General features: G+C 36.7%; 2 protein-coding genes across 2 annotated transcripts in view; both read left to right on the forward strand.

Moving 5' to 3' along the window:
* The window catches only part of LOC124634398 (progestin and adipoQ receptor family member 4), an 86212-nt gene extending 72514 nt beyond the window's left edge, over positions 1-13698 (forward strand). Inside the window, exons 5-6 of the mRNA XM_047169966.1 lie at positions 2221-2361; positions 8569-13698. Of these exons, the coding sequence (XP_047025922.1) occupies positions 2221-2361; positions 8569-8634 (207 nt within the window). The 3' untranslated portion in view covers positions 8635-13698. The remainder of the gene's footprint in view (positions 1-2220; positions 2362-8568) is intronic.
* A 3405-nt stretch (positions 13699-17103) lies between these two features.
* Positions 17104-27606, forward strand: LOC124634521 (scolexin B). The gene is made up of 6 exons (XM_047170121.1): positions 17104-17261; positions 20856-21018; positions 24953-25106; positions 25777-25929; positions 26515-26652; positions 27092-27606. Exons 1-6 carry the CDS (start codon positions 17162-17164, stop codon positions 27248-27250), a joined length of 867 nt encoding a protein of 288 aa, XP_047026077.1. The 5' UTR covers positions 17104-17161; the 3' UTR covers positions 27251-27606.
* The last annotated feature ends 370 nt before the right edge of the window (positions 27607-27976 follow it).

Raw genomic sequence — 27976 nt, forward strand, 5'->3', positions numbered from 1 at the left:
TAAAACAATTTTTCATAAATAATATCGTGGAAGCAATCCCTTACGATGACGGGTGGGCTGTAATAGGATCGCAATGCGTAAAGCGATTACACAGCTCGTTAGCTACAAATGAGCCCGGCCCCGTACGGCTTCAGTTATGAAGATGCACAATTAACTTACTCCCGGCTCTCGGTAAACTAACATTCATTGAATTATATTAGGTCAACGTTATGTTTGTACCGTAAGTACCTACACCTCTCGGCTGTGGAGTCGTGTTTGGTGTTTCGCTGTAGGTATTGCTAAGGTTTGTCATTATTGTATTTGACTACATTTCTACTTGACAGGAAGTTTGGCGGCAATAGTGTAGTTTTTATTATCTTTGTCTGGGTCCTGTTTCATGAATAATGGTGCGTGGGAGGCTTATCTCCTTACGTGGTTTAAGTGTGAAAAAAAAAGATAAATATTATTTAATTACATCACTCGCGTTAATCAAATTTATATACATATTTACAACACAAAAAAAAACTTTCCTAGTAGAACAAAAAAAATATATATACACTATATCTAAAAGGCGTCAAAAAATTCATCCCCATCGCTGTCAACTGGGAGCGTACCCAAGAGGCTGGCAGCATTACCTCGTTGGATGGCCATGCTGATCCTTTGTCCGAGGTAATAGCCAGCCTTTTGGTCACGAGAAGCGTCAACCAGCCGCCTAGACAGGTCTTTAAATAGGGTGTGCGCATTCGGACCCCACGACCCGAGGGTTTCAACCCCAAACGGTTCGAAAATATAGTTGCCGACAAGGCCACTATATTTCCGCCGCTTGAGGTTCTCCGCAGCCGCAGCGGCAGCAGCAGCACAGCACGCAGAACTTGGAAGATGGGATGGCGCAAGAGTATCGACGCAGGTTGCGTCCCATACTAAAGGCCTACCCATCTTCCAAGGGAATAAAGACATGCCGTCTGGTCTCTTACCGTCGTCGCGTGCCAGGCCATTTGGTTCCAGTACAGCTGGCACCCCGACGGCAACAAGAGCCCGACGTATAATGTCGTTGATATTTGCGTGCCGCGCAATACGGCCCGCACTACGGCTGCACGACAGGCCGTGGTGTCCGAGGCTGGTGACAGCCTCACCACAGTGGCAGCGATGAGGGGAGCAGCACGGTGCTCCTAAACGTAAACAGGTAGCGAGGCGGAAAGTTGTGTCGTCAAACATGGTGCCAATGTTTGACGACGGTAGTGCCTGCAGCCAAAGTCCCGACTCCCATCTACCCACAGCCAGTAGGCGCGCTCGCTCAGCAGGAGTAATTGCCGTTTCTATTAAATTATTCCGGGTTACTCTGCAGAGCGGCTCATCCCACTGTCTCTGGGAAGACGGGTTGCTGGGTAGATTTTCATTCGGGCAAGTAATTTTCCATGCATCCATAGCCTCGGCTATGTGCGGCATCTCAAAGTCAACCAGTGTTGAAGCAAGAATATTCCTGGCTAACTTCTCGGTGCCGTGAACCGAGGATAAATATTATATTTTTGAGTTCTTCATTTCGCAGTCTCCTTAAGCCCCCTGACCTCATTTGAGATCCTTGACCCTTTTGAGTCTTGAGCACCCCTTGGGTACTGCATCTGCCCCATTGGAAAGCCATCGTAAATATATGGCCAACAAGAGGGCTTAGAGACGAGGGATTTTAATATGAAATATTACTAGCGATGAGTCCCTTACGATCCAACCGGTATTTACCTTATGTAGATCTGACATAATATAGATGACATAAGTATAATATGTTGGCATGATGATGGAAAAACCTGCTTTAATTGCACTAGTGTTTATATAAATTTTAATCATATGTATTTTGCTCATAAGTAACGCACGATTTACTTTTATAATTGTCGACCGAACGTCATCATGTGCACGGTTCCTCATTTTCCTCAAGGAAAATAACTTAGATTGATGATATCAGAAATCTATGTAAAAAGTTTACAATTCGAGACGAATAGACCAATCTGCGTCCAAGTTCATAACAAATTACAAAAATTGTATCCTCTTATACGCCTAATCCACGTATTATGCCATTACCTATGCCTTGAAAATAAGATCAATTCAATAACCGCTTTAGAATTTTGATTTATTTATTTATCTTCTCTCGGTCTTTTTTCCTACTATTTTCGACTGACTTATCAAAAAGGAGGTCTTTGTTATAATTAACACTGGCAGAAGAATTTTCAAAAAGCTTCTTGAATATTCCAGGACGCCGTATCCCTGGGCGGCGGCGTGATCGGAGCCATGCACATTCCGGAGAAGTGGTTCCCGGGCACGGTGGACCGCTGCCTCAACTCGCACAACATCATGCATGTGCTGGTCGTGCTGGCCGTCTACTCCATGCACCAGGTGAGACATAGCCGTTGGCTTTAGTAGACTTAGTGTTGAGTACACCGTATGAAGTAATTTGTACCCTATTAGGTCTTGTTGGGGCTGCAGGATTGTTCGAAAGAGTGACTGTGGTTCTTTTACATAACATAGCATGTTGGGATTTAGTCACTAAATGTCTGACACTCACTCTCTCACGCTGCATCTTCAGCGGGAGGGGTTATAGGATATTCCACTAAAAAAAGTGCTAGATAAGGTCTCTGTAGTGTTCGCCCTACCTGTGTCTCTGTAATTACCATCCGATAATTAGGATATCGGCTCGCTTGCCCACATAACGTCTTACTCCCGTGCCACACACTCTCCCGGTTTCCCGCCAACTGCCATAGAGTATAGTGTGCACTCTCCGCGTCTATGCGACAACGAGACGACAGATATCGGTGATAATACAGTACACTACATCCCTTCCTTTGTTTAGTAAAAGCAAATTAAACTCCGTCACTTTGCCGACATCAATAACCAGTCTGGTGATCAGTCGATGGACACCGATATCCCGCCTGTTAGTCCATGTGGAATCAAACAGTCTCAAATATTGCTGCACGTTCAGCCAACGAGCACTCATCTTGCTTGGTCCGATTCAAACAGTTTATTATCGAAATCATCTACTTATATATCTAGGCAATGACATATTCAGGTAGGTATCTCATGCTCGAAACAATTACGAACACTTGAGATCCACTAGCGGCAAAATCAAAATGAATATAAAAATAGATAAAACCAAACTGTACCTGCCTATTAATGGAATATAATAAATCTTCATACTCCCAGTGGTTTCCTCACATTTTACTCTAGCTACCTACTCCTTTCCCTTTTCCTTCAAATGACCAAGTATTGCCTTTGTCCTTGTCGGGCTTTGACTGAATAATTTTACTTCACTTACTTGAAAAACAGTTTCAGAATGCATTGTCCCAATGTAAGAATTTTATTTCTAGCTTCAGAGTTGAAACAATAATGATGAAATGAAGTTTTTCCTGACGCTTCGTACTTGCGATTAAAGCCCCGTAATGACTTTTACGTGCATTTTACTAGCGTAGCGTTTGCTAGTGTTTTATAAACAACCGGACAACTTTGAAATGTCACTACAGTCGAATCGTTTTACACTGACGATTTATGGAAATTATTACCTTTACCTTTTACTCACACATTACCTTACCATTACCACTTTCAATAACCTTACCAACAAGTTACCGCCGCGCCGTTTAAAGCAAACCTTTGAGTGTTACTCAAGGACTCCACGACAGTGGAACGTGACTTTCAAGTCCATGCCAGGCCCTGCCATTTTATACTTGCACACAACATATACGAATCCTCGCGAACCTTGCTGTTCGCACCTCGTAAAGCTGTACAAGACTTGCACACAACATATACGAATCCTCGCGAACCTTGCTGTTCACACCTCGTAAAGCTGTACAAGACTTGCACACAACATATACGAATCCTCGCGAACCTTGCAGGTCGCACCTCGTAAAGCTGTACAAGACTTGCACACAACATATACGAATCCTCGCGAACCTTGCAGGTCGCACCTCGTAAAGCTGTACAAGACTTGCACACAACATATACGAATCCTCGCGAACCTTGCAGGTCGCACCTCGTAAAGCTGTACAAGACTTGCACACAACATATACGAATCCTCGCGAACCATGCAGGTCGCACCTCGTAAAGCTGTACAAGTTCTCGCCTCTCAGGCATATAGGTCTATAGGTACATATGATAGTTCTACTATCTAATACTTTCGCGCAACCTTACGATTTCTCACGGACCTTACTGTTAGCAACAGTGGAACGTGCCTCGCAAAGCTTTACGAATATAAATATAATAGTTCTACTATTTAATACTTTCGCGCAACTTTACGATTTCTCACGGACCTTACTGTTAGCAATAGTGGAACGTGCCTCGCAAAGCTTTACGAATATAAATATAATAGTTCTACTATTTAATACTTTCGCGCAACTTTACGATTTCTCACGGACCTTACTGTTAGCAACAGTGGAACGTGCCTCGCAAAGCTTTACGAATACAAATATAATAGTTCTACTATTTAGTACTGCCGTACGATCTCTAGTTTTTCAAACATGTAGGTACATAAATACATAGTAATTATGATCACACAAACGTACGTACCCGGTTGACTTCCGCAGTGGGCTCGTGAACTAGCAGATTTCTGCCAGTACTTACACATACATAATGACTAAAAGTAGAATTTAATTTAATATTTCAGAAGTTTTTTTTTTATTGATAACAACATAACACAATAATTTATACGGTTGTACCTAAGTGGTAAATTGTGTCTACAAATGAAATACCTTTGTATTTCCAATCTGCTTTTCAACGTGTCTAAGTGCCAGTATACCTGTTATACAATGTTTAAAACTTAAACGGTCGAAACGCAGCTCTCCTGACGGAAAAGATATCTCGTTTACTCATGTTGTATCGTTAACTATTCTAAAAATTGTACTACTAGGGGAATTACATTTAATCTCGATGACAACAGAGCACTAACAGTTTAGTGCACTACTAATGTGTTAAGTAAAGGTAGGTATTCCTATTAGACTCGGAACCAACCTACCTGGCAATCATGTTTACATAGTTACAGATCGCTTGGACCAGCCACCGTTCACATTTAATTTGACACCCCATTGCAAAATTATTTAAATTATTACAAATGAAATTAATAGCAAATGCTTAAAGCATAATATGAATCAAACTCAACTAATTTTGGTAACAGTTTCCTTTTATTAATTGAGAGTGGAATATTTCAAAGCTTAATTCCTTATCTCAGCATTGCAACAAGTAATCCGGTTTTCAACCGTATGGATCAGCACCGGCACTTGCATGCTTCTGCAGATACACTCTCTAAAAGAATTCTGATATACCTAAGCTTCGAGCGTTCTACATCAATGAGTGTCCAGGGGCGCAATTCTACAAATTTAACTTTAGTGCTATGTGTACGTTACGATTACAACGTAGGCACCTATAAAGCCGTTGCTTTATAGTTACGTTTAACTTATCAGCTTTTAAGGATTTTAGTTAACAACTACGTCGTGCAACGAAACGCGCTTTGACAGATGTCATCAGCTTTGTAATCTGTAGCTGTGACATTCAGTGAAACTACAAAACACAAACAAACACCTTAACATAGAATAGAATCCATCAATAGAGACTCTCAACTACCGTTCCTCCTCCTTTCATCAAAGTGAACAGCAACTCACAAACAGCGCTCCCGTCGATGCACAATTCCCCCTGTAGAAACGATCGCCGACCCCTCTACAACGTCCGTCCACCTATAGATTGGCCGCAGGATTCCCAATTCATGCGCCCAGCAACGCCGAATAGAAATCTAGAACCTATGAAGTAGGTACCTACTTAGTGAACAACCAAGCGCCGCAGATAAAATGCAGGTGCCACAGGACCCAGGCAGCTCGGTGCCGCTGCTTTGAAAATTTCAAAAAACTGTTCGGTCAGCAGGCATCTCCAGGTTTCACAAGTGGGTGGCAAAGCAACAACAACAATCAGTATGCCAAGAACATTTGTATCCAACAACTGAGAAGGCTACACATTGTACCTACTTCAAAAGATAGATGTATTAATCTCAAATCAATAAATGGATTCTATTTCATGTCTTGGTTATGTTATTCTCCCAACAACTTTCTATGTAAGTTTATTTAGTTTACACTTATAATTCTTGTTGGGCACTGCAATACTGTAAAGTATAATTTACAAATAAATAGCAATATTACAATGAGGGCTACTCTGTTAAACTGCACCAATGTCAGTCAATTGTGGTACCAATTAAAATCCACTCAAGCCTGAATCTTGAAGGTTATATTTTAGAAGCACAAGCAATCACCAAATTATGAAATCTAAATCATTAGACAGTACCCAGAGTAAGTATCTATATTGAAACTCCTTCCATGTTTCATTCTTTTAAGATTTTGTCACAGATGTGAAACCCCAGTTAGGTAAATAAAGCAGCATTGTCCCAACAAATCTTAATGGGAATTAATTAAAGTACAAAAATGCTCCATTGCTTAGTTCCTTAAACTTTTGGTCTAAGAGTTTCATATTCACCTAAAATACTCAAATTAGGATTATGAGTTAGGATGTTTACCAAAGATTCTATCTATTGAATACCAAAAGTTTTGATCCACATTTTCCATCTAATATTGCTGTTTGGTACTGTTTTCCTGTTCTGCATCTTCTGAGATATCTCTGTTGTAACATAACAACCTCTTTAATACTGCAAAACAAACTAAATTAAAAGGATTAGAATTATATTCAGGGTGACTGAGCAACCGTTATAATTAACATTAACTAGATAGGCAACCCACTGGAAGCGTTGACGGGTTGGAATGTTGTACATATGTGCATACATACCAGTATAGCTGGGTAAGTACTTCAACATACATAGTCCAACTTACAATGGTCCTTCAATGTGCTATTTGTTTAACTAAATACCTAGCACATGTTTGTCATTTATAGAACAGTTGACTAAAGGTACAAAACCACCAGTTTGTTCTTGTAATATCCACTATATTGTAAGCAAGTCTCTTGAAGTAAGTTGGTACCAGAACAATGTAGCAAGTAAGTAGTTAACTAGACTCTGGGAGGGAAGCTAGGTTTGGAAGCTTATATTATCCAAACCACCAGCACAGAAAATCTGAAATTAATCAAGATTTAAAGAAGGTACTCGTCCAGATTAACTTTCAAATACTTAAAATTACTCAATTCAAAACAGATTATTTAGTAGAAATAACTACTTAATTATTGTAGTAGGGAGTCGCTTACAAACTCAAGGTACTTATAATATTATGCACTCAGTTCACCAAATATTTCACTATATTACAAGTTACAAATTAATTTGAAACTTTCAGTCATAATTGCATTCCCAGTTATTATTTCTTTTGCTTTATATAACTTGGTTTGTTTAATTTATTAACTTCTTAAAATAGTTTGTGTAATAATTTTCTCTTATAACTTCCTATATAGTTCAACTCGCATTGTATAACTTTCTCAAAGTCAACCCAAAAAATATTGTAAACATTTCTTTTTCATGTTATTATCGTATGTATCAATACATACAAATTGTAACACCTATTATGTTTTTAAAAAGAGTAACCATGGAGTTTCTTGCCCGTTCTTCTCCATAGGAAGCTACTTTTGGAATGGGCAACTAGAAGCAAACTTATTTATAATTTTGACGTTCATAAGTGCTTGTAAAGGCCTACATGAAATAAATGATTTGATTTGATTTGATTACTTTTCACACTTTTATAGTCAATGGGAACCAAAGATTATTTACTTTATGATAGGAACTAGGAACACAATGTAATTTATCTTTCATAAAGGAAATTACTCCCACGACAGGTGTTTGGCTGTATGCTGTAATCATAGCCATCATGTAGCATCACAGCATTAAAACGATTTACTGATTCGCACCAATCTTAAAACAAATGAATGTTCTATGTTCAATTGGTGAAAAATGAATTTCATACGCAATGTGATATTATGATACAGGCTTTCTGGAAAACCCTTATGTGATGAATATACAGTACAATTACTAACGTACAACTTACTTATATGCTTCAAAGAACACACAATTAAACTTTCCAAGTAAAACCTAGACATGAGCACTGGTGTGAGATTCTTTAGTCTCATACAATAATTTATAGTCGAGTCGGTGACTGGATACCATACTAGCATCCTTACTAGAAACTTTAACTTGCACGTTCTTTGGACAGACGGCCAATTTGTTCAGATTTCGGCTGTTTAGGGGGACTTCTAATCCGCAAACTGAACTTACCATACCTGCCCCTTCCTTTCTTTTCAATTCAAAAGAAATAATGTTCGCTACTTACAGACACGCCGCCAATATCATATTTTCACTCGTCGCCAAATGTAGTGTTCGCCCTACCTGTGTCTCTGTAATTACCATCCGATAATTAGGATATCGGCTCGCTTGCCCACATAACGTCTTACTCCCGTGCCACACACTCTCCCGGTTTCCCGCCAACTGCCATAGAGTATAGTGTGCACTCTCCGCGTCTATGCGACAACGAGACGACAGATATCGGTGATAATACAGTACACTACAGTCTCTCCTATTATTATATGCAGGATCTTCTGAGTCTGTACTAAGAAAGTCTAAATCTATGTTTCGGTTTCTTCCAGGTAACAACGCGCGACATAGAATGGATGTCTCGCGTGGACTGCCACGCGCCGCTGCGCACTCTCTGACGGCCCGCGCGCGCCTCTCCGCGCCGCGCCGCGCCCGCGCCGCCTCGCGCCCGCTCATCGCCTCCGTCTACTCACCTCTACTCACTTCTACTGAACTCACGCACGCTATGTTAAGGCTTCCTAAGCTGTTCGGACTTCCACAGCTATCATTGTACAACCGTAAGACCAAACGAGTGGACTATTCTTTAATGATATTCATAAAATCGGGTTTTAAAAACCAATTTCGGTTTTATTTGCCAAAATTATGCAAATAAATTGTCCAAATAATACTTTGTTATAAAAGTTAAAACAGGATTTGATAACGCAGTAACTTCAGTTGCGTTTATAATAATAATAAAATTAAAAAAAAATCAATTTGTCAAATTCAAAAAATTACAAAAAAATACTAAAACTTATAAGAAAAATATTAAATTATAATAATCTTCTTCTATGATTTATATCGCCAGTATTGAATTCAGGCTACAAGCATACAGAACGCCTGAAGCGAATCAACTTTAGTCACAACTCACCACAACTTGGCTCAAACGAAATAATTAGGAAGTCTTAAAAAGTCGTAACTTACAAAATGTCGAGCGTCTTTGTCGGATAACGGTCTGTCTTCCCAAGTGTTGCGTTAAGGTCGGCTATAAAGATATCGTAAGTAATCCTCCAGATATGTCTTCGCGAAATTATGCATTATTTTCCGAACGGGGAAATTCTGTTCTCAGAGGCACGGTAGTTTAAGTAACTTGGACATCTGATTGATTAGATGCCAAAATAAGATGTGCGTGAATTCTTCCTAATAATATAGTTATCATTTGGTCTTATGGAAATGGCTGTAGCTTAGTCAATAAAGTAGCATGTAGCGTGTTCACGTAGCAGGCATACGTGACACGTATGGCAGACATATCTACCCCTGCTATAACGAGGCTCACACAACTATCTCTGACGTTATTCCAGTAAAAGTAATTTCTCAAAGTGATGTCCACTATCCAAATGATGTATGATGCGATAGTCACGGGTCAGTCATGTCAACTGCTGAACGCTCCGAATAATATTTTTTTTATGTCAATAACAACGACGATGTACTTAACTATAGGTACAGAAAGACCTTGTACTACATACATTTATATAGTCGACAACACGTAATCAATATAAAATCTTTGAACTTCTATTCAAATACTACATATTTGGAAACAACTGTACCCTTCATTTTGTAAGACGGTTGGAAAATCCGATATGACAACTGCAGATTCCAATAAAAACAAAACAACACCTTCGAACCACAATCTACAAATAATTGTACGAAAAAATAGGGGGAAAACATACCAACCGTTTTACATAATGACGGCGAGATAACAAATGTTGTTGAAAACAAATGAACTCGTTAGTGACAATATCGCGGCCTACACATAATAGTAATAAATTAATACGAGTCATCATTATGATTGAAGAGAAACCTTATAATACCACATGATGGACGAAAAGCCATTTAACAATAACTAGGTAACTACACTAGATCAGTTATTAATAGTTAAAATAATTAGCTCGATAAGTTATCGAATGTAATAGCAGTTATTTTAAACGAAACGAACACTTCAAATCTTAGTAAGCTTATAAGAATAGTTAAATTATTGTATTGGATTATTACACGTTTTTTATAGATTAGGATAATAAGAAGTTGGATTTGCGTAATCGCTTTTGAATTTTCGATGGGTATGTGAAGTCTACTGAAGTAGAAGAAATGCTGGGGCGCCCGGGAGTGGGTTCTAATTGAAAAGTTACGTGACAATGTTTTCACACTTTCTCGGAATACGTACACAATTAGTGAACTCTCAACATTTTTTTATATTTGCTGCTGGAACATTAACAGTTGAATTTCGTGCTCTAGTCATTATTATTTAGCAACCCTTACGCGTTGAGTGCTTGCTGTAACAAATAGCGTCCACTCCCCGTTGCCCCCACACCGTTCCTTGAATCTAGCTAGTCTATACTTTGGTTTTTATATATTTCTGACTACATTCCTACTTGTATGATACAAATATCTTAAATCTCCCTTTCATCCTTGAAAATTTGAATCTCAACTTACATTTTTCCTATATTGTGGTCATCATATGAATAGTGAAAATGACAATTGATTGTAACTTATACATATATTGTTGAGAAAGCCTTGTTTTTCGCGATTATGAGGTCTCATGACGAGTTTTAAGAAATAGGATCGTTACACAGCAAGTTATGAATTTTTCAATTATTCCGGGAAAGATACTATTTCATGAAACACGTACAAACCTCGTATAGGTAAAATATACTATAGTTAAATATTTCAATGATATTGTCAATTTATTTATTAAACATATCAATAAAAAAAATGTCTCACGTTAATTTCTCAATGTTTTTAGAAAATCTTGTTAAATCAACAGTTGCAATGAACCGGCCGTAAAATTTATTATGCAAGTCTTCGTTAAATAAAAATACGAATATCGAAATAATGGGCATTTACTGAATATGGATTTACTATCGGATGATGTAGTATCAGGTAAATAATAAACAGCATTGTTTGTGTGTATTGTTATTTACCTCACACAGTCACGTTTAAAATGGCCGGACCGCTGTATGAGTCATGAGAATAACAACGGTATAACCTATGCACCTCTCGGAGATAACTTATATAACTATCAACACATTTTTACTTTGAATTGGCCATTAACGACGATGGTGGGTCCTTGCAAGTCCAGGCATCTTTCACTGCGGCTTTCAACAGTCTTACGACAAACGAAGCCGGCATTTCAGTTAACTTTGTGACCTTATTAAAGAAACTCAAAAGCACGTTTCCCCATAGCTGAAACAGATAAGATTAATGACTTACTTCGCTTAAATCTAAGTTCAGCCCTTTTTGTGAATGTAATAATGTATGTAACTAGCTGAAAAACATGTCATAGTAGGTACTCATCCTTTTTTTTTATCTTTATTAATGAAAAAGGAGATTTGATCAAACATGATCATGCCATCTCCATTAGGCTTACAAAAATATGTCTATACAGAAATTATAATAATACCTATTACTAAAATTAAACTAAGACCTTCTTTTTAGAGCATACTGAACTAATTTATAAAGCATTCTAGCTTGCTCTGACAATGGGTAAGCCAGAATGCTGTTACATATACCGCACTCATGTAAACTAATGTTGCACGCAGTCTCAAATAAATTTCTTTCAGGCCCATTCCGCACACATTCCACCAAAATATGGTAGACGTCCTCGACTCGATCACACTCAGAGGTACTCATACTTGCCAAGTTGAACTGTTTTGTTTTAGCTTTTGTAATATCTATACTAATATTATAAAGCTGAAGAGTTTGTTTGTTTGTTTGTTTGAACGCGCTAATCTCAGGAACTACTGGTCCGATTTGAAAATTTCTTTCAGTGTTAGATAGCTCATTTATCAAGGAAGGCTATAGGCTATACTTTTTATCCCGGTACGGGAAGTAGTTCCCACGGGATGCGGGTGAAACCGCTGGCAGAAGCTAGTTATATATAATAGTTTTCTGAAATGCTCGTTTCTAAGCTCGTAACTGACATGACAAGGATTGAAATTATCACCACTATAAAATCAAAGAGTAGTAAAATCTTAACAGGTGCGGTAAAGTTTTGTACATCTATCATTTTCTATAGTTCCACGTGACCATGTTTTTAATGTTATTTCTTTATATCGTTACTTGTGATCTACCGTCAGTGACCAATCGTTGGTATATTTTTATATTCTCGGTGTTCTGTGCTTCGCAGCTTGTATACAAAGGCATCGCGAGTGAACTTGGATCCTACTCTCTAGGTACACACCTCTCTTAGTCAGTTCGATAGTTTAATTATAACAACTAGTGGTAAACGTAGCGACAGTAGTTAGGTAGTTTACGAGCAATAAATAGACAACAATTGTTACGAAATTTGACAAAAGTAGTCGAGCAACCGTTCAACAAACGATTGCAGACAATTTTACACAATAATTGTTGATGAAAATTTTTAACGCATCTTTTTGATGGCTTTAATGTTCTACTTTTGTCAAAGTTCTATTGTTTTAATTAATTATTTATTAAACGAAGTAGTGTTTTAGACGAAACGAAGTGTACTTGAGGTTTTTTACTAGTGGTTGTCGACGAGACACTGCCGATGTCTCCCGAGCGCGCCCGAGCGCTGCTCCACAGACACTCGCTCCCCGACACAGTTCATCAACTAATTAAACTCAGTATTTTAATTTATATTTTTGGAAAACGATATTTCATCTAGGCACATATTTACATTATCACAAAGATTATTTTTCTGTGAAATTACTTACGTCAAAAGAATAGATAAAGGCTTCACTAATATTTCGAAACGAATTGAATTGATTGTACAGATGTTATTTTGTTAAATATTTGTTTGTTAAATATTTGAGATGTTAATATTAAGTATAATATTATTTGTAACTGTTTATTTGCCTAAATACCAATTATTTACACGGAGTATATGAATTACTGGAATCACGTTTTATACTATAGTAATTTAGATGTGCGAGTTGAGGCATGAGTCGCCCTTGTAATAACTGTGTAAGAATTAATTAAGTGACTATGGGTACGCGGCTGTGCCGTGGAGGGGAAGAGGGGGCGGACATAGTTGATGCACATAGCTTTCCAAGTTAGACGAATGAAAAGGAGCTTTATATCCGTGGCTACGAGTAGTTCGACACCCTATGTTATTATTTATTGAGATCGCAATAATTTGTCTCACTTGTAATTAAGTTATAATAATTTTGTAGTTGTATCTTTAGCGTTTGAAGATGTTGGACATTCCTGATTTTGTAGTCATTTAAGAGGAAAATAATCTCACGTTTATTTGTAAGAGTTATCGTCTCTAGGTGATAATGATGAGCAATATGACAGTATTTAATACTACATAACATAATTATTATTATGATTGTTTACGAGGTTACTTTGACAACCAATGTTACGCGTATTTGCACTTATCTTGGAATTATTCATAGTAATTGACGATTATTGATCAAAATTCTCAAGCTGTAGACGTTGAAGAGATTATTAAAGTTTATTTGAATTCATTTCATGCTTTTCTTTAGTACCTACCCTTTACCAACCCTTAAAACCCTTAAAACAGGACAAACCCTCTTCCTACTTAATACATGTTTACATAACACACTTTCTACATATTTTTATGACACAGTTTGATGCGGAACTCGAAAAACAATTGGTAATTAGACTAAACTTTAGCAACTTAGATAACACCAGAGGTCAAATAACTGCGAAGTCAAGGGCTCTCTTGAACCCTGAGGAGATTTATCAGAATCACCAGTTCTATAGCTATTGTAATTCCACAATTTAAATTAAATAAAGTATAGTATCAAATGTCAATTCTTGCATTCACTCAGCTCTGCGTTAAAGTTACACATTTAATAAGTTGTGTGATAAGTTGTGTATATCTGGTCTTGTTACTTTTATATTGCCTTAATTTGCTTAATAGGTAAAGGACTATTCAGTCGATTTGCCTTTAAATCAATTATTTTGTGCGTTGAAAATCCCCTGCCACAAACGGGAGGAAAATAGGGCCTAGGTTGGGGTACTTCGATCCATTAGTCCTTAAACTACTAATGACCTGTTCTCTTGCCACAAGGATATCTTCCATAAATTCTCGAGAAGTAAATTATATTAAAATACACATTCGCCATATATTAAATTATTAAGGTTTAATCGTAACCTTAGGACTTTCCCGGCGGTAAGCGTGAGAGTTTCGGTGACGTAGGCAAGTGCGAAAAGACCTTAATCAATCTTTTCCTTAATAATGTGGGAATTTCAAAAGGAACCGAAGAAAGGTCGTCATCTTTTACCCAAAAAAACCCTTAAGTAATGGTCAGTTATTTAGCTATGACTGGTTTGAGATATTACACAGCAAATCTAACAAAAAGAAGTCAGAGGCGATGTCTAGCCCTGTGGCTAATAATGTTATGAATCATCGATATTCGTAGGATTCTTTCACTAGCATGTCCTTGGTGGCTGTTTACTTCCCAAACACACAGAACTCCAATTCCTTCTAGATCCTTTCCTTACAGTCTAAGGAGTATGACTTAATAGCCGAATTCAAATGTATTTACCTAGTGTGTTTTATTAACAACATCATTTCCAGCAAACGAAGCAGGTAACATTTCCTTTTGGATTTACCCATAAGCGACTTTTAAAAATAAAATATATTATTCATCTCATATCCGATAACAAAGTAAGTGAGAAAAAAGGTATCAAGTCGATCGATTAGGCACGCTACTGATGTTTTGAAAAACAATTAATATTATCTTACAACTCAAGTGAATAATTAACTTTCCTAACTTCAACAAATCGCGTAGTAGCTACGGATTCTATAACCTTGAGCGGTGGGATTTTAAAAACCGTGAATGGTGGTGTTATCAAACAGAGCACTAGTTTGAGTGAAACTATTAAAAACTTAACATACCAAACACCTACTACTAGTTAATACCAATCTTTTCTTTGCCATCGGCACCACTTGGTTAATTTATGATGATCTGATGAATGATTATTTCTTTTTAAAATGGCAATACCAAATTCTTGCACCATGGCTCAAAGAGCACGTAAAGCACGTAAAGTCTTTAGAGCTACCATCCACTCGACTTCGACGGTGCAGTGTCGCTGAGCTTCCGCAGACTTATCCTACAGGCACTGTTATGATCCGCCATTGTCATAACACAATCGAACTTTACCATTTATGTAATAATCATATTATTCCTTAGATATAAAATAAACAATAGGAAGGATGATATAAAAAAAATCCCTAGTACCTATGTGATGACATTTTCTTATCATGTTGACGAAATAAAAATATTGAAGAATAGGTTTTGAATAGGTATATGCAAATTGTGTCCGATTTTCCTGCAAAGCATGTAAAACTGCTAAACTACTTATGATACAAAAAAATACATTTTCGCCTTGATGACTGATATTTTTATTGCGGGTTTGTTAAGTTTATTCCTAATAATGACTTACAACTTAAATAAGTCTGTGACATTTTCCCACTTTTCTAAATATCTAGAAGTTAAAAAGGTAGAACAGGGATTCGTCATGTACAGATCTACTCGTCCTCTACCATCATATACATATTACACAATACTGCAACAAAGGTATTATTATATTTACCTACCTGCAGATAAAAATAAACTGCGTGCGTGATGAAAAAAATCGATGCCACCCGCATCTGCTTAAGTTTTATCTATTCATACAAAGCGTCCAATGGCAAGGTGAAGATTTTCGTCAATTTGTTGACGTCAATGATCCCTTATACTCACAGTATCACCCACTACTTTCCAGAAAGATCTGGGTCTCAAAGTCTGAAAAGACTTACCAGAATAGTGCTAAAAGTAAGGCAAATGACAGACAGTAACCAACCACTTACATGCTTTCTGATGACAGAAAGACTGTGATGTCTTCACATTAAAAATGTACAACTTAACTTACTTCCACCAACAGTTTCACCCGCGTCACTCATTATGCTCACCTGGATATAAAGTAGCCGTCAGTCTTCCTCGACAAATTAGCTTTCTTCACTGAAAGACATTTTCAAATACCCTACATGATCCTGAGATTGGAGATTGTAGAAAACAAACTTTTCAGGTGTGTTTCGACGAAACAGGAAGGCAGGTAGATCTTCTTTACAAGTCTTCAAAGCTGTGACAAAAATTATGTTTGATTACTTTGACAACGATCAATATAGTTATGTTAGATTAAGCACCAAATGGCAATATTTTAATCAAAGTCAATAGTGAAGTCTTAGTGAGTATAGAAAGTAAAGGATTTTTTACTCAAAGTGGGTATATCTCAGCGTTACACAGCCCCTTATAACCTGGTAATTTTGATGAGGATAAATGTCAATTAAATGTATTTCTCCTAGAAACCCTTATCTGTGAGACGAAGTTCGGGTTATTTCTTCTGATTAAGAAAGTGCAATAACATATGCAGGAAGGTTATCGTGTAAGATTTAAATGGGTAAACGTTATTTAACTTAAAATAAATATGATCACACATTTTTTCCTAACATCAATTAAGTTGTTGCGTATAAAGATGTAGATGCTGAACTCCTGTTTAACTAAGCTGGATCTTGCGACACACAGTTGATGGCTTATTTAGAAATTAGATAGAATGTTAAGTTTCAAAATCCAAAAACACCTTGATAAAGTGTTAAATCCCTTTAATCCTGAACCGTTATTTGCGACAACTTGTAAATGGGAAAATCAGCAAGATCTGGGATGAAATTAATCAAAAAATTAAGTTTTTCCCAAAAGTAAGTAACTTTTGAAGTATATTTTTTGTTTTTTTTTTATTTTATCTAACTTCAACGAAATCTAAACACATCAGCATCCCATTGATCACGGTACATGACCACACAGACCCACTAACATAATAGGCTAACTAATAACGATTACCCTACGTCAGTTTGCCTGGCTGTGGAGTAAGTAACGATTGATATAAAGTGCGACGGCTGCGCGTACGCGTCAAACCGCCACGATGTTCGCGAGTAAGTTGGCTGTGTGCTCTGCGCTTGCAATCCTCGCGGTCGCTCACGCCGCCCCCGGAGGTAACGACATACAGAAAATCGTTAAAGCACGTGAGTGTTCTCATTTTTTTACTAACCAATTAAGAAAATTAAGTGCTTATTCTAGACATATTTAAAAATATAAAATGATTCCCCCTGTCTTATTAGTGTGCAAAATGATGAGTGTTTGATAAAATTTGGTTTGCAATTTTGTTTGGAAGAGAATTTATTAATATTTTTAGTGACATCTTTGAACTGGATGTACATTTTTTTTTAATAAAGTAAGTAAGTATAGTTAAGTAAAACCATTTCTTTCTCAAATCAAACAAACAACCTTTCTTAAACATCTATTATAAAAAAATAATAATGAATATTTGTTGGTGGCATTAAAAATATAACATATCGATCTTAAATTGCAAATGGGAATACCAAGATGATTAAATAAATCGTTTGTTTACACTCCGTTTCATAAAACCCGGCTTTTCCGAGATTAATAACTCGACAAATGAAAAGCGCTCGATAAAATTTAGCCGCGGCTATTAGTTAACATTCGAGATAATGCGATAAAAATGTTTGATTGCATATCAGTTCACTCGCTTTCTTCGAAAATAACAACGTGTATTAAAAATATTGTGATAATTTTATATTAATAAGTTGTAAGCTAAGTTTAATTTGAAAAATGCACTGCCCAAACAATCGTGTTTTGTTATTTTTTCAACTGTTTTTGTCGATAAATCAGACCTCATCGGTCTATCATTGTGAGTAAGTAATTAGATAAAAAACATTAAGTAGTGGAAGGTAGAATAAAAACAATATTGACAAGGACTGTTTTCGTGCACACTCCATTCATGGAATGTTGAAAACATATATTAGAACAAATCTTAGCAGGTTATCTAACTATGACTCATAAAAAGTGTACATTTACAGTAATATTTTCACAATGACACATTGTATCAACAAGGTTTACTCCGGTTTTACTGATGTCCAAACCAATTATAGCATCACAAAACAAAATTAAAAATAATAAGTACTCAGTAGCTGACAAAAACAACGTAAATTGGCTCAAAACATATCGATAACCTATGCATACCTACTTCCTTAAAAAACGCCTTATATGATACATAGAGGTCACGGTCAATGTTAAGAATAAACTGTTGATATAATTTTTATGAAAAAATCATGATGGGATGTTTGCACTTAGACTGATAGTTAACAATTTAGTATATTGTGTAAATTAAGGTATAGAAGGTCAAATTGACCATTATTTCAGCGAGGACATGAAGCAGAGCATTTATAGTAGATCGTCAGCTGAACGTATACATGTCAATGATATCTATACATATTCAAATCACATGAGTAAACTATTAAAATAATATTCCTACAATAACTGCTTTGCTATAGAAATATTATGAATAGAAAATGATTGATTGAATCGATGATGGGACTACACAAAAATCTAAACTACTTACCTCTAAAATAACAAACATTTGAGAACAAACATGTTTAACGAGCTCTAAAAGGATTTACGAACGTGAAAAAATAATTATCAAGCTCAAAGTTTTTATTTATCAAAACACCCATACATATTTATACAATATCGTTTTGTATCCCAGTAATCATGCTCTTGAAAACATATCAGTAATATATTCTTAGACCTACTAACCTAAAGATATTGTTATTGACTTATACATTATCTGTGCCATTGTTTTAAAACATCAACAAGTTTTTTTTTTACTTTGCAATATGAATTAAACATCAATTTTGGTATTGTTTTATAATCTGATGAATATTAAATGTAAATTTTAAATGAAATTGTTATAGATGCGTGTCCCCATTTGTCTGTTAGTTAGATATAGTTTAGAACCAGTTCACCCATAACACAATACCCTCTTGACCGATTAATGGTAACATCTGATTACCGTGTATAGAATTTGAGTGCCGTTATCAACAATAACCCGGATACCATGCAGTATTGAAGTGAAATACCGAACTTAGAAAGTTCTTCCTATTAATTGTCTCTTTAAATACCTCTTCTGTTTCTAGGGATACAAAATCTTCGTTAAACAATGATAAGCCTCAAAATGTTTTGTATTTAAACCAGCCAAACTCCCTACTCAAATGTAGGTACATTAAACCTACATATCACTTTAAACAATACATAAGATTTTAAAATAAACATACCTATCAATAGGGGAAATGTCGGTTAACCCTTAGTAGGTAGTTAGGTTTTTGAAGATCACAAGCATTCATATAAACTTTAAACTTACTAGGTAAATCTTAGAACCAGACTAAATTAGATAAATACGCTATGCATAACTTATACCTTCGAACCATTTGAAGAAGTATATACTAAATTATTTACACGTAGGCACCCTCAACTACAATAAAAGCCTACCCGGAAAAACGACTACAAAACAACTCATAAAAAAATCCCATTAACTACTTGCTTTGATCAATCAAAGTAAGTACATAGTTGTTTACAATGAAAATACGATATTTATCTGTATCACGTATTCAGAGGCTATCAACTGAATCGAATTCAGTTTCCCATCGATGTTACGTAATTGCTCGGACATGGCTTGCCAACAATCGCTCGGCTCGCGTTCCGAGCAATTTGTATCGCTCGCTCGTACTCAACATTCATAGAAATGGGAAAAACTGTGGTTTTTCTTTCAGATAATACTATTAGTTTGTAGCAGGTGCATAATTATAGTACGTATCTAGTAGCTACTATAATTTTCCTAATTGATGTCATTAGTGTATGACATTTCTTAGACCAGTTTTTTATTTCTATTGTTGTTAATCGATTAACATAGTATGGAAATTCACCTGCATACTGCATCCATCATTCATTATACGCATTAGTTAATATGTATAAATAATAGCTTATAGGCATTTATAATTTCTTTCTTCAAGCAAGGATAATGTAGTTTTCCTGTAAGAACCTACAATGAATAAAAAACATACACAAAGATATGCCTAATAGCGCGTTAGCCGTGAATTCGTTTGCCTGTTATTCAAAGAAGCATCTCTAGGCTGTTGGTTAGTTCTGTTGGTATAAAGCGTGGCGCAGGCACTATAAGAAGGGAACATGCATACAGCGCGGTAGGCCTGCCCTACAAACCTGCTCCATAATAATATCCACCACACGTTGATATAAAGTTCCACCGCCATGAAACGAAATTAGAAGCAAAATGAAAAGGCATCAAAACCCTTCGCGAAGTTTAAGATCACACAGTGGGAAGCTACTTTGTTTTACACTACCTATAGCTACTATTAATGCATTAATAATTTGCAACGCTTAGTCAGATTTCTGTAATCTTGTATATTCATAAATAAATAATGCCGTATTGTTTAGAATTAATACGCTTACCGCGAATAACCGATCGCTTCTCGTTGGTACATTAGCTAGACATACTTATGTCTGAGGTGGTAGTTATACATTTGATACTGATTTATAGTAAGTATAGAGTTAACAAATAAATCAAATGCATGTGAGTACACGTGTGAACCAGACGATTTCCTTATTGAACCGAAGACCAAATTAACGATCTAGGACAAAGATTCATCATTATGTACTTTTGGGACTGCAATTTCATAGTATTAAATATTAAGGTACATATTCGTAACTTACAATACGACTGATTTCCACAAATCTATTTCCAGCCAATGTGCCGACGAAAGCCGAAGGAGACGCGGCCCCGAAGGCGATCTCCCCAGCGGTTCCTCCGAAGCCAGTGAACGAGAGGTTCCCTCATGCTGTACTCTTCGGAGGCACCTGCGGCGGGACCATCATCAGCCCCACATGGATCCTCACTGCTGGCCATTGGTAAATATCCACCTCCTCATATGGTTGCCTACGCGAAAAAGGACACGTAGACGAGCTATATCAGTCTTCTGGCTATATAATTCAAAACAAAAATGAGATCATGATCATTATTCAAAATACCATTTTAAGAAATGTTTAGATCACATTTTGGACAAAAAACCTAACCTTCGTGGCTTCTTTACGGCATCTTAAAATTATATGTTTATGTTTTGACCAATTAACAGTCCGTTTATGGTCAAATTACCTGGGACCAAAGTTTTTGCGATTTTCCTTATGTTATTTAGTTCGAACATCTCATGGATGTTAGATTGGAGACTAGGTGAGGCTAAGGACAAATCAAGTTCACTATTCAATTAAATTTTGGATTAGAAAATATCTGAATTGACGAACTTGGTTGGTCCAAGTCATTAATTATTGTAAAATTGATCAGTTTCATCAATAAGCAAGTGTTCAATAGTTACTGCCTGTTAGGTCATATGCCATCCGAAAACAGTCTATCCTCCCCACTCGGAGTCATTTAATGGTTACTTAAGCCATTCCTTAGTGAAGGTTTTGTATTACATTCCGTCACTCGTCAGGTATAACCTACAATATGCTGCTGGCTACAGGCCTCCCCTTACGCAGATATGCCATTTTGCTCGTACAATTTATAATTCTGATAAGTATAAGGAAAAGCTTGAATTTTACCATTTTCTGCGCGTCTGCTATCCTCGTCGTACCGCAAACACTGGTCATATAAGTACTAGCTTTTATTCATAGGAATTTTGGGAAACCAAATCAGTAGGCTTTGGTTATTCCATGTCACGTTAGTCCAGTAGATAATTGTCACTGTTATAAATAAGTAAAACACCTTGTAGTAGCTTACAGTAAATTAATGATGAGGGCACAAAATCAAATAACTATTATATCCATTTTAATATCCGACAGTTGCTGATCAGTTCCGCGCAATCTGTAATGCAAAATTTCGTCAACCATTACTGAAACTTCTCTAAGAACATCTATTTTGTAGATAAATATCCTTGTGAAATTAGCTCTGTCTGTGAGTATTTCTGTATCATTTGCAGCTTAGAAAAGACGTATCGGACAAAGGCAAAACACCTAGAAGGGACCAGATAAAGGCACTAATACGCCGCAAAGTAAAAAAATATATCTAGTATCTGTTATCAATGTCTGTCTTTATACTCATATTGTGTGAGTTAGACAACCTTAGCATCTTCTACGTAAAATGCCAATAATCCGTGACCCCTTCAATGCAAACCGTTATCATTCTAACATTTGACGTAACAATCATCGTATGAAGGTTACGTCGTAGGAATATGGCAACTTTTAATGTTATACGAAAAAAACAAGGTTTTAAAAACGAAAAAAAATTTCATCCTAATCGAACACCTGGAAGTGGGTACCTAAATTAAGATTCCAAGATTTTCTTACATACATAGTTAGTTACAAGTGAAGCGTATAAGTGTGTTCAAAAAATATGTAGGTACAATTATTTTTTTTTCCTTTAATGACGCTGTTTATAATAGGCCTATCATGATGCATCTTCGTATCATCTTCCAGGCGGTAAATAATATATTAATGATGAGTTGATGACTCATTAAAAGGGCTGATTACCTAGCATAGGATGCTAACAATGGATAATGCAAATATTGTTTTTTTCCACAATAGGTGCCTGTTAGGATTACCTATAGGCGTTTGTTTGAAGAACTTATTTTATTGGAAATACATGACCTGATATTTTCAAATGCTGACGGACGTTGTGAACAAAACCAAGAACTTGTCTTTTGTCTTCCAGTTGTAGTCATATAGGTAACTAGAGAACATGTTGAGACTTACTACTAGACGCTTCATAGCTGTAGCTTGTATTTGCTCATAACTTGTTTTGTAGGAAAGTATAATTACCAAACATAATCCTTTTACTCGTATTGTTCCGGTTCAGTGTCGAAATTTCATAAAATATGGGTTACAAGGTCATGTTCTTCAATAATGAATAATGATGGCATTGAATAACTTTCATTTAAACAAAGTTCTTGGAGAGCCCAGCTTACGGACTGGTTTATTTGTTCCTCTTGCGTGAATAAGTCCCACGCGATAGCAAGATCGATGTCGAACCGGCGCACACGCATGCATAACAAAACATCTGGGTTTTCCTTGTTTGTCATGTTCAACGCTGCGCATATCGACCAACTTATTACCACTGTTATATACTGTACAATATGTCGATAAACCAGAACCTACGTGACAAGATCGTTAAGTCTCTTAATGAAACGATACAGTTTTGTTTAAAAACAGTAAATTACTAAAACGTCTACTAAACAAAATCTGGTTACAGCATATTTACAAAATCCAGACCAACAGAAAGTAAGGGTGTAAAAGGTGGTTATTTAATGTTATCTTTTAACAACTGAAGTTATATATACAACAAAACGTGTTAAGTTAAAAGTGCCTTAAGTATGCAGGTAGTAACTTTAAACTTCCATCGATGTTTAGCAACTTAATCGCAGGATGTCTTTATCACCCAAAACCAGACCGCGCCACCTAAAACGGCAATTTGAAATGCAAATGCAAACAAAACCAATTTAAACGAAACTGGTTTAATTTCCTCGCATCATGGGTCTATTAGTGTTACGTCGCCATGATTAATAAGAGTACTTTCATGTGTCAAGCGTATTTCCTTTTCTTGTAAGAAATTCTTGTCAACTATTAATAGCAAAGATAAAATTAAGCTTTCCGTTTAGGTATTATGTATTTATAAATTCCCATTCACATTACTTCGTTAGTAAAAGCTCTGAATGTGAAGTCTCACTCAATAACTAAAGGTAAAAATATTGAATTTGATAAAGAATTAATTTGAACTTTTAATCGATTGTTCTTGTATAGAATGGGATAGACACAACAATAGAATATTATACGTACTAGCTATTGTATATTTTCGCTCGTTACGTAATAATCTTTATTTAAAAATTGGCATACGTTAAGGCGTTTAGTGTTTTCCAATAACATTATGGTTGGATGTTAATTTATAATATTTATCATTTTACCGTGACATGAGATAACCTCGGGACAGACACGTGAAGTTTTGACATTGACCACCGATATTTTTTTATCCTACGTCGCAAAACTGGGATACAAAATTAATGCGTAACTATTTTTGATTGTGGCGTTAACATCATTCATCATTTCATGTGACTAAACAGAGTTCAATAATTAGATTCCTAGTATCTCAAAAGATAAATAATATTTAATACTGACTCCAAGATTTTGTTACTAACAATTACGCGAATAAACGACATTACGTGAAATTGTATAGCCCCAAATACCTGATATTTATGTTCTTGAGTATCCAGTATCATCGAAAAAACTGCGGTGTTTGCCAAGGAACCCTACTGGGACCTTTATATTTTCGCTTAACGAAGTTCTTAGTCGAACAAACAATTTTCTATCTATCTTGCGCTCTTGTCGTTATTTCAATTATAATCAAATGCAATGTTGATTTTATTATACCCAATTATAAAGGCAGGTATAATTTGTTGTATTCTATCAAGTCTGAACCTATCAAATTAAATGTGCTGTCAGCCGGAACTAGACAAGTTTACTAAGACTACAATAGCTTTGTTAGGCAATCAAACAGCATCCATCAAATTAATTTAATTACTCTGTCCCTGAACTTGCCGTGCCATTTAGGTATTGGCTAAAACTTATGACTCATGCATGCATGAAGATATTCGTGCAATAAAATAAATTAAAATATAATCAATTAAAAACCATGTAGGTACTAGAAAAAAGTACCATATCCAAATCCATACCTTCAAAAAGAAAGATGTGCGATTATCATTTAATTCTCCTACATTTTATTATGTTGCTATTAAGATTGTATGATGCTGATCTTTAGTGAATTTTTGATGTAATTTACAAGAGAAACCTTTAATTCCAGCACCCTGTTCACTGGTGGACGGTACATCCTGGCAGGCACGAACAACACTGAGAACGAGAGCGGAGTGACGCGCTACGTGAAGAGGCAGGTCATCCACCCTCTGTTCACTGTGGGACCCTACTGGCTCGACGCCGATGAGTTCAACCTCAAGCAGGTAACAACCGCACTTGAAAGCAGTTTCACTTTAACCTCCTCAAAAGAAATTGCTGATGCCCTTAATTATGCCGTGAAGTGAAAATATAATCTTCCTTCCATAAATTCCATTTAACGAGTTGGACAAAAGGGGGGAAGAAAAACCTTTATGGCACTAGCTGCAAGCTACTTTGTTCTCGAGACAATTCACATTCCAATTTCAACAGACACTGACAAATATAGTTTCAAGAAATATTTGTATGCTGGGACTATTAAGAGACAAAAGACCTACGTACCTAAGGAGGAAAACAAAGGACCCACATTTATATGCAACTATATAATGACAATGTTTTTACTGAAACCTCGAAATAAACAAAGCTATAGTTGAATCAGTCGAGCATAATGAGTCAGAAATAAAATCCACAAGTCATCACGTTGTATTTAATCAGAATTATACGATGTTTACAAAGAAAGAGCTCACCTACTGGCCTTTCTTTGTGAAATAATTTTGGCACATTTCCGTGACAATAATTACGGAAACCTTTACACAAAGAACAATGGTTAGGTTTATTAGCATCGCTCTCATTTTCCTTCTAATACATTAAACATGATGACAACATGTCAAGGTGATGCGACACTTGCATTAATGGTTGCTTCAACAAATGTTCTTTATCGACAACTTGTGACTCCAGGTGGCTGCCCGGTGGGACTTCTTGCTGGCTGAGCTGAGCGAGCCGCTGCCGCTGGACGGCAAGGTGATGGCTGCAGCCAAGCTGGACGACCAGCCCAGTCTGCCCGTCGGACTCAAAGTCGGCTACGGCGGCTACGGCACTGACCACTTCGGAGTAAGTTCACCTTTCTATTAATAGTTAAAACAATTGAAACGAATACCGAATGTGGTATTTCCATTGCGTAGTTAGGACTACAACTCGTACTTAGAACATTATTTAAAAATGCCCAAGGATATTTCATGTACCTAGGTAATGCGCACGATTACACCTTAGGTACCTATTTGCCAGAGTCACCAAAACTGGTGAACACTTATATTGCAACCGCATCCTAGAAAATCAAGAGACCGTGATAATTTCGTCTTTTTTGATAAAGTTACAACAATCGCGGTCGCAACCATGCCTTTCATTTGTATCGACCCAATAGAATCGATTGTTCCTTGTGATACTGATTCACTGCTCAATCTTTCTTGTCCATAGCTTAATATAGTTCCAAAACAGATTTAATTTAAACGTTGACACACACTGAATCCCGACTAAAGCCCTTGAAAGTAATTTAATGTCGAAACACTTTCTTCAGTTCCGTAGTATAACCCGATCTGCAAGGTGAAAGGAAGTCTGAAATCCGAAATCAAATTGAAAGAAATTGTATACTCCGCTCCTTGTAATCTTTAACATTCCTAACGTTCATCTTCTCTTCAGGGCACCATGCGCAGCGAGATGCACGGGATGGAACTGGCCGTGCAGAGTGACGAGGTGTGCTCCACTCTGGAGCAGTACAACAGCAAGGACATGCTGTGCGTCAAGGGACTGCCGCCACGATTTGACTCTGCTTGCAATGTAAGTACGCACTAGACGTGTTTTTTAACTAAGTTACTACTTACACTCACTAGAAGTTAAGTTACCCACGATTACTCACGATAGCATAACAAATAGTCGGTATCAACCGATCATTTAATATTCTTTTGCGTGTGGATAAAAGAGTATAATAACAAATGCCCCACATGAAATGGCCCTGAGAAGCTGTTGCAATCATAGCGTGACAAAAGGTCAACTTCAATTTATACAGCCGGTTTTTCCACTGCATCCAATTTTAACACACGTGGAAGGGAATTTACCCATTTCCAAAATATTCAATTGTGTGATTCTAACTGCAGAATAATTTGATATTCTTGTGCTTGTTACATTAGGAATCTGATACGGTTCGCCGCAGCGACAGTCGGGTATGTTACGTTCATATTTTAAATGCTAAAAACAAATACGAATTTTGTATTTCCAGGGTGACAGCGGCAGCGGTCTGGTAGACGAGACCGGCCGCGTGATCGGCGTCGCCTCGTGGGTCGAGAACGATGCACACAGCTGTTCCAACGGAGCCCTCGTGGTCTTCTCAAGGGTTGCTAGTGTACGCGACTGGATCAAAAAAGTCACCAACATCTAAGACAGCCCCCAGAAAGCAATATTATATACGTACAACATCACATTAAGAAACATGTTGACTAGTCAAGTAGTTCTCCAAAGAATTTAATATTTATGTAAGCATGTGATAATTTACATATAATTCCAAAATGAAATTATGGACATGTTTGAGTTTACGCATATCGTCGAAGTGAAGAGCTATGTAGACTTATTACGTACTTAGAATTTTTTGAGATTCGAATAAAGTACAAAGTTTAACGTGGACTGGTTGTGATATTGTTTATCAGTTAGACGATTTAGCAAAATGTTAGACTTAACATAATTTGTTATAAAATCTTTGTGACCATATTTTTATAAATAAAAGTGCCTACTTAAGTACTGACGCTTATTCATCCTCTCCCAAATTCTACCTGGAAAAGTAATGAAATAACAAATAACCTGAAGCGAGCTAGCATTCTCTTACAGAAATGCCTGCGTCAATCTCGTCGATTAAAAAGTTAACATTAGTTAGTAATACTGACTACTAATAAATTGTCATATGTATATTATCTTAATTAAATCGGCCGTTCCTTAGCAGGGTTTAAGTCCCTCCCCAAGACGTTCAGAAGTCTGAGAGGCCAACATATGGCTGGTAATTATACATCAGTGGGTGACCTGCACATTTTACTGGCACTGACAGCAGCTATCACATGGAGATACAACGAACTTACATAACTTACTTACATTCTTCCCAAGAAACTTAGCTAGG

This window comes from Helicoverpa zea, chromosome 11 (genome assembly GCF_022581195.2).
Source record: "Helicoverpa zea isolate HzStark_Cry1AcR chromosome 11, ilHelZeax1.1, whole genome shotgun sequence".
NCBI lineage: Eukaryota > Metazoa > Arthropoda > Insecta > Lepidoptera > Noctuidae > Helicoverpa > Helicoverpa zea.

Excerpts from the sequence above, each read along its gene's own strand:
- LOC124634521 (XM_047170121.1), top strand. The coding sequence starts at position 17,162 with ATGTTCGCGAGTAAGTTGGCTGTGTGCTCTGCGCTTGCAATCCTCGCG. Across the intron at positions 25,107-25,776 it reads ATGAGTTCAACCTCAAGCAG|GTGGCTGCCCGGTGGGACTT; the intron begins GTAACAACCGCA and ends TTGTGACTCCAG. Across the intron at positions 26,653-27,091 it reads GATTTGACTCTGCTTGCAAT|GGTGACAGCGGCAGCGGTCT; the intron begins GTAAGTACGCAC and ends TTGTATTTCCAG.